At 41.1% G+C, this 13,734-nt stretch overlaps 1 protein-coding gene across 3 annotated transcripts in view; it reads left to right on the top strand.

Moving 5' to 3' along the window:
• The window catches only part of LOC131685745 (homeobox protein cut), a 528,971-nt gene that overhangs the window by 238,484 nt on the left and 276,753 nt on the right, over positions 1 to 13,734 (top strand). For all 3 annotated transcript variants that reach the window (XM_058969660.1, XM_058969662.1, XM_058969661.1), the window contains exon 2: positions 11,192 to 11,821. In XM_058969660.1, the coding sequence (XP_058825643.1) occupies positions 11,192 to 11,821 (630 nt within the window). The remainder of the gene's footprint in view (positions 1 to 11,191; positions 11,822 to 13,734) is intronic.

Here is a 13,734-nt window from a genome sequence, read left to right as displayed (position 1 = left end):
TTAACCTCGCTGAAGTTACGTACATTCAGCTACATCACGTAAAAAACTGTGTTTTGATCACGTTTAGAAGCTTAGCACAGGCCGAATGAAGTTTCATTGCAAAGAACAACATGCAACACGAGGTCGAATTTAATAACACCAGAATCAAGATCCCCATGCATATGGAAAACGACATGGTGGACGTGCGTATCCATGATTTAGCCCCGCGCACGAAGGAAGATTTTATCAAACGAATCATGTCGCTTTGTCCTGATTTTCAATATAGGGTCCCATATGCAAAATATCGGATAAAGCAGGAGTGTAAGATTTTAAAGGTTAGTAACTTTCGTTGTACTAAACAGAATTACAACATATTTGCACTAATCAGGTGGAAAAATGGTCACCAATTTTTTCATTAAATTTCGAAATATATGCAACCCCTATAAATAACGCAAAAACTAGATTCTAAATCATCTTTCGAAAGCGACGCGAAAAAACCAAATTTATTTCAGACAGCCGGGCCTAAGAGATTGAAGAGATTGAATATTGTGAAGTTAAATTTCGCATATATTTTTGTGCCTCATTCGTCGCTCGCTAGTCGAGTGAGAAGGTTGTGGATGTACGTTCATGCGGTGCAAATCAATACCCACTAGATGAGAACCCGCGTCAACTATTCAAAAACAGAACAATAACAGCAGCCGGAAACACCAACCGGGATATTGAGCACGTTAACGTAACAATTTGCAATCATTAGCTTCTAGTCGGTCAAGAATGCCCTAGAGAAGTGTCCACAGTACAGCTGACTAGTACATCTGCCGTTATGGACTCTAACGTTTCACAAAACCTATCGCCCGAGATGTTGTTCCAAACAACAACTTGTCGCTGAATGTTCCTGGCACCCCCACCCGATTGTCGGCGTAGGGAGCCCGGATGTCCCTGGGATAAGTTTCACCAACCGCACAGCTCGATAGGATCCATCTTTCGCACTTTATAATAACGTAGGCTCCGACGGCATCAAATTCACCGTGAAAAGTTGCCTCGGAAACATGCAACTCTTCCAACTGTCGATCCACACCAGGAAAAACTAGACATCAGTCGCCTAATTCGGACACCATTGCCGGCGCAGTCAATTCTGGGAACCCTCGGAATGGGAACAGGGGAGAACAGCAAAGGAGAAGGAATAACCCTTCGTCTCCCAGAATGACCAGAGACCGAAGGATCTTTGGGTGCTGCTGACTTCAGTCATCCATGTTCAGGCTCATTTGTTGTTCCTGAATGCGATTCTGGAATGATCGGTTTAAATTTTAAAATTTCAATTCTTCTCAATGGTTTCATAGCGCTGATAATGGCTATTTTGTTCGTAGGGTCCCGACTACTAGCACGGAGCTGTATAAACTAAATATTGCAAAAAAAATTCACGGAGCCGGCCGCATCTTGTTAATCGTCTTCTCACCCTGTACGGAATTTGACAAACTACTTGTTGTTATGCAGTCTCCCGAAAATACGACCAATCCGATGGGCTTGAATAACAGAATTCGACTAAAATCGCAATTCTGTTTCTGTTCAAGATTTGCGGCTCGATGCAACAAATTAGCGGGAACCAATAACGAACGAGCTTCGTTCGGTAGTATTAACATCTGGTTTTTCGTTGCGTATGCTACTTTCCAACCATAGAAAATAAAAATAATGTCCTCTGCTAGTAGCACGTATTGACACAAACTAATCCACTAGCCGTGCATATCACACTAATATTTCCTTATCGGTACTGTACAGCTCTCCTCCGATCTCTCCAAACAGCTCAATATAAATGATATTAGAAACGAATCTATAACGGACGCATGTTTAAAAATTTTCATCACTTTAGTGTTTGGTTAATTCACCATGTTGACGACTCTGACCGACATGGGGTGGAAATTTTCACTTTCTCCAACTAGTTTTCGAAAAACTTTTCAAAGCGCGCGTTTTTTCGTAATAAAGCATGTCACACCTACTTCAAATCTAAGTGACAAAATAATGAAGAAATTGATTAATTCCATGCAGTACAACGAAAGATATGAACGTTCCAAAGCTACTCGACTTTTCTTTCGAAATTATATTATATTGAAAGGTAGGTCGTTAATCACCCCAAAAAGTCTCGAATTGCCCCTCTTTTCTCTGTTCGCGGTTTTAATGTCCGGGATCTTGACTAGTCAAAAACAAAATTTAGAATAGAGTCATCCGTCATTTCACAAGTTATCATGATAGAGCATACTTTTCTTGATATTTTTGTTAGTATGTACCGTGCAATGGACTAATAAGAAGTGTTATTTTCTGCTACTCACTTTTTTAATTGTTTATCGATAATGATTTGGTGCTAAATTATTATTTTCCATGAACTTATTGTCGAAATCCATTTCTAGGAACATCCGTCATAAAATTTGATAAAGCCATCTTCGAATCATATACCAGAAATGCCAAAATAAACTTTAATTAACTTAAAGCTTTCGGTACAGATAATGCTCATTTTGGGCCGCTCAAAATTATTTCATATTCTCTTCACTAATAAAGTTTAGTTTTCTGTTGTGCCTTCGGTTTGCTTACTACCCTCGATTATTTTTTTTCGAGACTATTTCATTTGAGTTCAAGTAGCTCGTTTACTCTCGGAAATTGGCCGCGAGTGACTTTCGTACATATTGTTATGATCATATTGTCTACCAAGACATACCTTCCGTTTCGTACTAACACAATTTCTTTCCCGTAATGCTCGTGGAGATGCAGAGGTAGTCTCGGTCTCTATCAACAGCGAGTGTCGAACTAACATTCCTTTCTTTTCCCGGTAGGATAACGTTTGGACGTTGCCGGCGTCGTTATTGACTATTTTATAAAAATGCTGGGTCAGTGAAATGTGAGTTATAATGTGGTACTCCCAAACATAATATCCATACCATAGCTGTCTTTTGTTTTTCCATACCAAAGCTGTCTTTTGTTTCCTTTGTAGGTTGCCAGGGATGAGGGAGGGGACTGCCGAGTGTCTTATGTGAGTAATGGCGACGCAGAACCAAGGCGATCATAGAAATGAGAAGCCCGGTCGCCAGTCGAGTATTTTACCATTTCTGTGGCAGGCGGCTTCTTTGTACATATGAACGTTCGTTAACTTGTCTGTGGACGTATATCGTTTGAATGTTGCGTGGACGTTTCTTGACTGCATGAGTGTGGTTTTTTTTAATGTTTGTGGATGTGCTGGTATTGAATTACGTACGTATTCGAACGCCATTAACTGTTCACGTCTGTGATCAGATTTGTTCGCGAAGTGCTCGAGCGTTTGTATGTTTTATCCGTTCGCATAACGCAATCCAACACAGTGCCACTACAGTTCACTAATTTTGAAGTTTCCTTTTTTTTGCGAATCTTTGTATCCACAATTTCACTGCTGCTTCTAAAGCGAACTTTGAGTAGTGAGCGGAGATGAACAGAGTACCGGTGAAACATTTCATGTGCCAATACAAAATATCTAGCACAGTAAGTCTTCCAACCAACAGTTTAAGCTTTTTCATTCCACCATAGTGAATGTACTGAAGTTCTCTTTGAAAAATAATCAAAAGCATGAAAATATTCAATTTTTCAAAATCATAAATTGCTCTTTGACAAATAGGCGGGGCAAAACACACCTGTGCGGGGGAATAATACACCACAATAACGGGGCATAATGCATCACAACAAATATCGAAATAGTTTTTTTATTTTGATTATAGAGGTTTTAACCTTAGGGTGTATTCTACTTCAGTTCAGTTATGCCTCTGACGTAACCTCCCTATTTTTTTTCTCTATTCGGCATGTCATGATTCCTTTTATTACTATATCTTTATACTAGACTCGTATAGGTACAAAGGTACAAACGCTCGTGACCTTCGCGATAACATAAAGCTGGTCACAAACGCGACCATGCAATTGCAATCATTTACACATACTTACGCCCGCTATTTCGCCAACATTAAAACACCCCGGTAGTTTAGTAAACATTGTAGCACCTCTAAACTTACAAACGCGATCTCAAGGATTAGCCCATTCTTCGCTGCGATAATGAAACGGTCACGTCCGGAAGTCTAACCTCGGTCCTAGCAGCCTAGACTCATGCCTTCAGTTGGACCAATAAAAAATGACGCTCATATCCATACTCCGCCAATGTGGTGCCGTGATACCTGTGACTGGACGAACACAGGTTACTCCATTATCACTTCAAACTGCAACATCCACCCCGACCAACCGAGCCCTTCACCCTCTTCCGCATGATGCCCGTCCAATTGTACTACGGGGAAATTGATCCGTGAACACGATCGCATTATTGGATGATGAGTAGCATGGGAGTTCTGGGTTTGGCTCAACTGCTTCATGTAACATGAATGTACCATTATTTTTCATAACTCGAGACGAACTCTGAAAGAGTAGACCTTTCCAGGTCGGCAAGAGGGGCGAAGTGACGTTTTCCTTACCCAAAATGTTTGGGAGCTGATAAAGGAGTATACTTATCTCCGTGGCCTACGAATATCTGGATTTCAGCAAGCTGCTTCTCAGATTCTGAATAAGTCGATCTTGGACAGAATAGACAGAACGAGACTGTGAAGAGTACAACTGTGAGGATATGCGATCGTGTTCGAAACGGGTCTACTGTGAAAGGAGGATAACCCAAGCTTTTGCAACAGGTATCCTATGGCGATCAAGCGGTTACAGTGCATAACAAAGCTCATGGAATGATTGCAAAGTATTTAGTGAAGCTACATCGCTGGAATTGGGTGTGTTCGACAGTAGTAGAGTGAATATATGAAACTGGTCAAAAATACCCTAGTCTTGAATAGAGAATAAAAAGTAGATTTTTTTCATCGCAAAATAAGTCGTAGTGGTCTCATAATTCATTAAATATGTGTACAAAAACATAATAAAAAAAAATCATGGTTCGGCAAGCAAATTGCAGCTGCAATCTAAAAACATTTTTTTGTTTTTTTTTCCTAGAAACAAGAATGAGGATGTTTTCCATAGAAGACCTTAGTGGCTGTAGTGTCCTCTCGTTGAACTGAGCAGCTGTAATTTAATAAGTTTTTAAATCAGATAAGTTGAAATTGGTCTAGATTAATTCTATCTCTCGCAATAAACCTGCTTTCAAAAAGCTATCTTCTGTGAAGTTGTCTTTCTTGGCATTTTCCGCATCTGCTCTGAAAACACGCATACTCATAAAACTCACTTTTACCCATTTTTACAGTCTTAAGTCGCCGAGAAAAAAAAATGTTTTTTGGGAACTTAAAAAATATTTTGTCTTTTCTAGGAACATAAATCAATTTTTTTTCAAGAATGTGGCAAAGCCACTTTTGCTCTAATTCCTGGTTAACAGTTTTACACAGTATACATATGAATAGCTGCTCTCGAAATTTGAGAAAAAAGCCCGTAAATAAAAAAAAAATGTTTAGCTAGCAAACTGTAGCTGCAGACTGCAGAGTGAGGATTTCGTTACTAGTAGCAACGGAAAAGATATTTTTCTGTTTAAGTTGAATTCTTACAGTTTTCACTAACCAGTTCCTCATAGATCAGACTTACTTGGTTTGTAATGCGGGTATAGAAAAAGCTTTCAGATTTTATGAGGGGCATAATAAAAAAATATGATTTTCATTGGAAATGACAAACATATTTTTGGGAATACTGCATATTACTGCCCATCCTGTTTAACATGCGCAGCAAAAATTTACTTTTCCGATCGGAAAAATTGAAATGGCAATTTTAGTAAATATTTCTGTGCACGAACGAGCAACCTGGTAATCCGAGCAATACCCCCATGCTCATAGTCCAAATTCACCCCCACTGCATGGTGTTTTGATAGTGTTTGAGATGGGTTCAACCCATGAAAATAACATCAGCATGGTCCGGTAGATCTTAAATAAGCACCAAATGTTGCTGTGTGTACAGGTTTTTAAGATCATTTAATTGTGTTTTGATGCTTGTAAAATTTGACGCGGACCATATATCTGGTCTTTTATAGGGGTTTTTGGTTCCTGAAGCCATGAGAATTTGCTCGGCAAAACTTTCAGAACGATCCGTAAATTGTTTCCTAAGATATCGTGGTCACCAAAAAGAAACTTTTCAAAAAAATTAAATTCCGAGTTAATCGGGTTTAAGGGTCTGTGCAACCAGACAACGTCTCCGCATATTGACCGTCATACGCCAGTGCTCCAATCTTAATAAAATTTGAAGAGATTTGTCTCAAAGTATGTTTGGAATACCTAAGAGACTTAATCGAATATTGGGAAGTGATACAAGTTCTGCGTGTATGTTTGTGCTTCCTTCACCGTTTGCTAGTCGAATGAGAAGCACGTTGACGTGCGGCCTAGTTTGCAGTCACGACACACCGGTTATGTCCCAGGTCTATTTTTCTTTAATTTCCAATCATTCGCTGACAGAAAGTGTGAATGAAGCAGCGCCGTTGTCCCCATTGACAAATCTGGAAACATACAGAACTTTGAAAACTACAGAGGTACCTCACTGTTCAATTGTACTGATACAGTCCTGTAGAAGACGGACTACAACCATCGGGATCTATATCTGCGGAAAATAAGAACAAAAAATGTTTTTTTCCTTGTTCGACGTTTCGAACGCACCATCTTCAGGGAATACTATATTTGACGACATGACACCATGTACAAGGCAATTAATCAAACACAATACGAACGCCGTTGGGAATACCGGTGAAAAAAATTCTCCCAGTGTCATTCGTATGGATTTCACTTCTCCGCATTACGACCTAATTCGTATGATGTAATCTTCCTTAGGGCGCGAGGTTCGTGACTCTGGTATTATTAAATTCGACCTCGTGGTGAATTTTTGTTCTTTGCAATTAAGTTTTGCTGCCTGCGCTAAATTTCTAAACGTAACCAAAACCGGGTTTTTGACGTGGTGTAGCTGAATGTACGTAGCTTTCGCGAGATTAAGCTCCATTTTAACCTTAACTAGTTGTTCCACCTCCTGAATTGTTGGCCTAACATGAGTTTTCTTAATACCGATCGAAATTGTGTAATCCCGTAGCACGGACACTTTTGTTTCCTTTGGCAGACCCATTTCACTGCGCAGCCGGGGGCAATGATCCAATACTGTTTGTGCACTGGATATAGAACAAACCGCTGGCATGCTTCACAGGAGCCTAATGCGTAGCGATTTTTTGCTTCGCACAAAGCATAAGGTCCGAAGATAGACTATACTATACTATACTATACTCTATCTATACTCGTATAGGCACAAACGTACAAACGCTCGTGACCTTCGCGATAACACAAACCTGGTCACAAACGCGACCATGCAATGGCAATCATCTACACATACTTACGCCCGCGATTTCGCCAACATCAAACACCCCGGTCAGTCTATCTTCTGACGTAGCACAAAGCAGAAGCAAAAAAAATTTCTACGTTATAGCAGGCTATAGGTACAGTGAATCAAGCTAGCTATTGTTCTATATCAGTGCCAATACAAATTGTATCGTTGCCCCCGGCTGCCGAGTGAAATGAGTTTACCAAATAAAACAAAAGTGCCTATGCTACGGGATAACACGATTTCGATCAACCTGAGCTGTGGGTCTAACTCGTGTTAGACCCACAGTTCAGAAAGTGGAACAATTAGTTAAAGTGAAAATGGAGCTTAACCTCGCCGAAGTTACGTACATTCAACTACATCACGTAAACAACTGTGTTTTGATCGCGTTTAGAAGCTTAGCACAGGCCGAAAACTTTATCGCAAAGAACAACATGCAACTCGAGGTCGAATTTAATAACACCAGAATCAAGATCCCCGTGCATATGGAAAACGACATGGTGGACGTACGTATCCATGATTTGGAAGATTTCATCAAACGAATCATGTCGCAATATGGAAAAGTAGAATCTATTACGAATTACACCTGGAGAAAATTTGTCACCGGCATTCCCAACGGCGTTCGTATTGTGAGGATGCGAGTGACTAAACCAATACCTTCTTACATGACTATCGAATGCAAATCATCGAAGGATGGCGTGACCTATAAGCAAACAACGCTAATCACATATCCCGGGCAGACCCCAACATGCCGATTCTGTAACCATACACAGCCCACTACGGAAAAACATGCGCCGAAGAAACTAGTCAAAACTCATGTACTACAGTCAACAAGCCTTATAAGCAGCCACCGACACCTTCAGATAAACCAAAAACAACGATCCAATTAACCAATAATGCAGGTACAAAGACCACGACAATCGCTCCCAAACCAACAACTAACATCGCAAACACCGATGAAGACGGATATACAACAGCGACCCGTAAGAACAAGAAACAAATAAGCACCTCTGATCGTGAACAGCAAGAAAGTAGTACCGATGACGACATGGACGGGAACGATAACGCGAGAGAAGGCGGACTGAATGACCCCCAAGCGGCTTCACCGCCAAGGAAAAGGGTCTCAACACGCAGCAGCAAACTGCGTCAACAAGATCTGGCAGACCGACTTATTGTAAAAAATTAAAAGACCCACGACTCAGTTGTGCTAACGCATTGAGCTGTTTCAAATGAAAAAAAAGAAAAAAAATACCACGGTAGTTAAGTAAACGTTGTAGCACCTATAAACTTACAAACGCGATCTCAAGGATTAGCTCATTCTTCGCTGCGATAATGAAACGATCACGTCCGGAAGTTCAACCTCGGTCTTCATGCCTTCAGTTGGACCAATAAAAAAATACGTTCCATGGCAACATGACCGGGAAACTGACTCTCTTCTACCATATGTGCCATAAACTAAAAGTTAAGCATCACAATCACGGTGCACGCGCGATCATTCAAGAGTACACGCAACATGATTATAAAATCGAAATTATACACGCGAAGTCACGTGCATGTGACAAACACGTTAACATACAAATGCTTGAGTCCTTCGCGACCATCCACGGCGTGAAGAAAACGAAATTTTTCAGTTTCAGACAGAGCCGGCAATATGGAGCACCTAAGACATCTAATTGAATATTTTGAAGTTAAATTTCACATATATTTTTGTGCCTCATTCGTCACTCGTTAGTCGAGCGAAAAGGTTGTGGATGTACGTTCAGACGGTGCGGTAAGAAGAAGGTACTCTAGATTTTCGTCGACCACATTTAATTTTTTATGTAAGACAGGCACCTATAGAGAAAGTGACCAACACGAAACGAACAACTGTCACTAAATCCTTTCAGCCAATACCCATTAGACGGAACCCCGCCGTCAACTATTTAAAAACAGAACAACAACGCAGCCAGAAACACCAATCCGGGTATCGAGCTCATTAGCAATCATTGGCTTCTAGTTGGTCAAGAGCGAACACGACAGCGTTTCTACTGAGGATTTTCTGAATTTAGCTAATACAGCTGCGTTGTTTTAAAAGCTCTTGCTTTACAGGTCTATCTTGGTTCCTGTCACCGAGAAGCGTTGCAAAACTACTGCAGCTAGGATTTCCAGTATAGTTGAATAATTAGTTTCAGTTCTATCTCTCCGATCGGTTCCCGTTTGTTATTACTAAGAACATGCAGTTCCGCGTATTAAATGTGCCCACAAGTGTCCCACCAGGCGTTTTTGTAGATCCTCTTATTTTTATCCTATTTATCAATGCTCCCTCTGGTCGTATCAAATCTGGAAAACTCAGGATTTAAAAAACTTCCGTACTATACTATTGTTTCGACTGCTTCGGTCATTATTTTGTTTGCAATGCGATTATCAGACTACTGGTCGGAGTTAAAAATAAACGAAGCTCTTTGTTGACGGCTGAAAATGAACCTGTTGCGACTCGCGGTGAATAGAAAAAATATTCATTCAACTATTCATCTTATTCATTCAGTTGATTATCGTACAATATATTCATTACACTAATTATCTAGGAAAATGTTTTCAAATGTCGATAAAGCTTACGAAACAACAGTCACCATCGCTTATATTGTGTCAGGGCCTACTTTGATGCGTTTGATTCGTTGCTGCACGGTCGCTTCGTGTAATAATCGGAGCCGAACGAAAATCTGCATGGATGAATGGGCGGTTTGTTCGTTTGACGTTTTCAGCTGCGTCACTGAATATTGAAAATGACTGCGGCTGAATATGATCAATTTTGCATTCAATGAATTTGAATATTTTTAACTCTGCTACTGGTATTTTCAGAACAGGCTTTGGTGTTCTCTCCATCGATTCAACTATATTTTATAGTCTGTTTCAAGGATAAAATATCGTCGAAATGTTGGAGCGAACATCTACATTTTTTGGTAATGTGCAACGAAAAACTGATAGGATGATTATGTTAAAAGGAAGCAATTATGTGAAAAATTTGTCCCAGAGACAGGATTCGAAGCTGCAGTCTTTGAATCTCCGGTTCAAGGCATTAACCCTTATGCTACATCTGGACTATGGCGTTCCAACAGAAACACATGATTGACGCAGATTTAGGATAATTGAAGAATATTAAAGCATGTTCTGCAAATATGCCAATTTTAATATCAACGATCATAGATATATATTATTAATAAGTAGCATTTAATTTAAACAAAACATCTGTATGGTCTAAATACCGAAGATTAGGAATTAAAGCATAAATAATAATGGATAGCATCCACTTTTTATACATTTTCCCGTTCCGGGCGCATGGTTCCCATTTTAAATATCAGCAGGCTATGAGAACTTTTAGTCAAAATTTCCGTTCGCCAGCAATAAATGTAAATTATTACACGCACACTGAGATCGGAAAAATTTCCACTTAAGATCATCGCACCGATTATGAAGAAAGTTCAGCGGCCCTCTAAAAAGAATCAGCTTCCAAAGCAGCTGATGTCCAACGGGCAACTTTTTGTATGATGCAATTCATCGTCTCCGTCGTCATCAAAAATGCTTTTATTGGTTATTACTCTTCGCTGCGTTGCAGCACACATCTGGGAAAGGCATTATACGGCCATTAGTGAATCACGGTAGTAATTAGTTTTGCCCAGCATTTTTTCTCGTTCTCGTTTTGTAGGTTATGTTTACGCTAACGCTTCTCGCCCCCTCGGAGGTGTGGCGCGAGAAGGGGCCGTAAAAATTGAATCTAACACACCAAAATTGAAGGCCACCTCCTCCGGTTTTATGAGTTAATTATCCACTACCAAAAAATACGTGAATTGAGTAATCATTCCCAGCGTACACACTAAAAGTTTTTTTCCCTTTTCTACTCTACTTACAGCAAGCCGAGAAGAAGGAAAAACTGTCGACCACCGGCGCCGGTATGGATGGATCGCTAAACGCACCAGCCTGCACAACCACAACCGCTACCGCTACGGCAACCAGCATCACCTCTCCGCTGGCTTCCTCCACCTTCATCGAACATAATGGTATCACGCCACCCTCCCCCTCGACGACGCCGCTGTCCGATGCGGGTAGCATGAGCGGGAAGCTGATGGAACCGGGCAGCAGCCCGGACAAACCCCTGCTGGATGGGTCCGAGTCGCGGTTCGATCTACTGAAGGAGGTCAAACCGTACAGTATCAACAATAACAGTATCAGTAGTAACAATAATAACAACAACAACAACAGCGTAAACAATAGTAACCCGCTGAACAAAAGCGACAGTAACTGCAACAGCAGTAGCAGTAACAGGGTCAGTCCCACGCCTGAAAAGGACAGCGATGGTGGTGTAAATAGTACCGAGCATCCTAGCAGTAAGAACAACAGTAATAACATCAACAGCAGCAGCAGTAACAATGAAAGTGACAGCCGTTGCAGCAAAGGCAAAGAAGCCGAATCGAAGGAGGCCGAGAGTGACAGTTTGACGACCAAATCGCTGGCGGAGGAGCTGTCGGCGAAAAATAGAGAGGTAAGTGAGAATTATTGTTAATCCCCAGCTTGAACTTGAGCGAATGGTTTTTTTTTCACGGGGGGGTTTTAGCGGGACAAAGATGCTACCTGTCGCGTGTTTTTTCCGCTTATCTACCTTGAAAGAACGACGGGATCATGCTTCGGGCCAAGGGCACAAGCGAGTTTTTTTTCTTCTTTCGGTGGCGAAACAAAGACCGGTCCCCGATTTTATCGGCGGCGGCACCGGTTGTTCGTTTTCCCTCGGTCGAGATAAAAATAAAGAAAATCCTTTTGATTAATTTCACCACATTTTTTAATTAAATCCCGTTTTCACTTCATAGAGTCCCCCGAAGCGTGCATTTCTTCCGAGTTTCCCTTAGAATCACTGCGGCTAAGATCAATGCTGTTCGGTTGAAAGAGACAAAGAAAAAAAACGATGAAAAACAAGCTTTTGATTTATATTTACTGAAAAATAATGGAAAACTTTTCTTTTCTTTGTTATCCTTGGAGCAGAAGAAAAAGAGTTTTTTTTTCACCTTGCTCTGGAGGAAAAAAATGTAACTCTCCTAACCGAACAAGGATCACAGAATTCAAAAGAAGGAAACAAAAAGTGCGGGAAGAATGTTTCAAACAACAATACAATCGCTTTTTTATTACGTCATTTGAACACAATTCATTGAATTTCGCTTTCTTTTCCCCCCATTGATACGAGCTCGGAAAAGCGCTGTTTTTTTTCTCTGCTGTATTTTCCTACGATAGATTGACGTTCTTTTTTTCGTTTGTTCCTCCGTCATCGTCATCTTTCGCAGGGGTGGGTAACGAAACAACTTACTTTCCGATTCTTGTCTTTTATCGCTTTGTTTGCTGTGTCCAAATATTGAGTAATCTGTTCATCGTTACAAATCGAAGTGGTGTTGGCGTGAGATTCCTTCCCCCCTATCAAAAAAATTTAGTGAAGCACGAAACGAACGAACGAAAAAAAATCGTCAAATCATCAATGACGAGGGTTCTTCCAGGACCAGGGGGTGAGCGAACAAAAATCGCTTGTTGATTCGACTGCTTCAAAACGTACAGAGCCTACTTTTTGGCACCTACTTTCACCCTCGCTCCCTCTCGTTTCTAGATCATCAACGGAAGTCATAGTTCAGTTCTTTTCCCACCCCCACCGAGCGAACCCCGCCTCATTGAACACTTGAAGAATTAGCTAGATACACTCCCAAATCCACTTAGTGACCTCTTCGGCATTCCCTTGACTGCCCTTTTCAACAACTTTCCTACCCTTCGACACCCGATTCCGACCCCCATCCGACATCGACCGTATGTTTGTTTAGGGCTGGTCCGTTTCGAAACGCTTTGATTTATCGCCGACCCGTCTTTGACCACCACCACCACCAGCCGAAGAGGAGCAGAGAGGATCAAAGTAGGCGTCGTCGTCGTCGCATTGCGAGGGAAAATTGAAACTCTGACCTGTCTTTGTGTCAGCCAGGCAGAGCCTGCTCATTTGCATCCAACGTCTTGGGAAGACCCGGGCGTCAGAATAAATATTCCAAACAGGTTCGGGATCACTTTTCAGCTCAATTTTCCAATCACCTTGCACCTAAAGTGGTGGAAGGAAGTTCCGTCGACCCGTCATGGGTAGTAAGGAGAGAGAAAGCGATAAATTGTTCGAAATCTTTTTCACGGGGCGAAGCAAAAAAAAAGAAAAAAAGTTGTCTCTATTGGGCAGTGATTTTTTTTTCGTTCGTCGACGACCGACATAAAAGTCGGAACTTGTTCAAAGAAGATGAATCGGAGTCATGCTCCCCTAAAAATCAAAGCATGCCGAGAAAAACCGATCAAGTGCGGGCCGCGGTTGAACGGTCGGTCACAGGTCAAAAGTTTTTGCCAGCGAAAAAAAGAAAAGAGAGGATGTTTACACAAATTTCGGTTACT

Source organism: Topomyia yanbarensis, chromosome 2 (assembly GCF_030247195.1).
Source record: "Topomyia yanbarensis strain Yona2022 chromosome 2, ASM3024719v1, whole genome shotgun sequence".
Lineage (NCBI taxonomy): Eukaryota > Metazoa > Arthropoda > Insecta > Diptera > Culicidae > Topomyia > Topomyia yanbarensis.
Note: the sequence above shows the minus strand (reverse complement) of the source record. Positions and strands in the feature narration are given on the sequence as shown.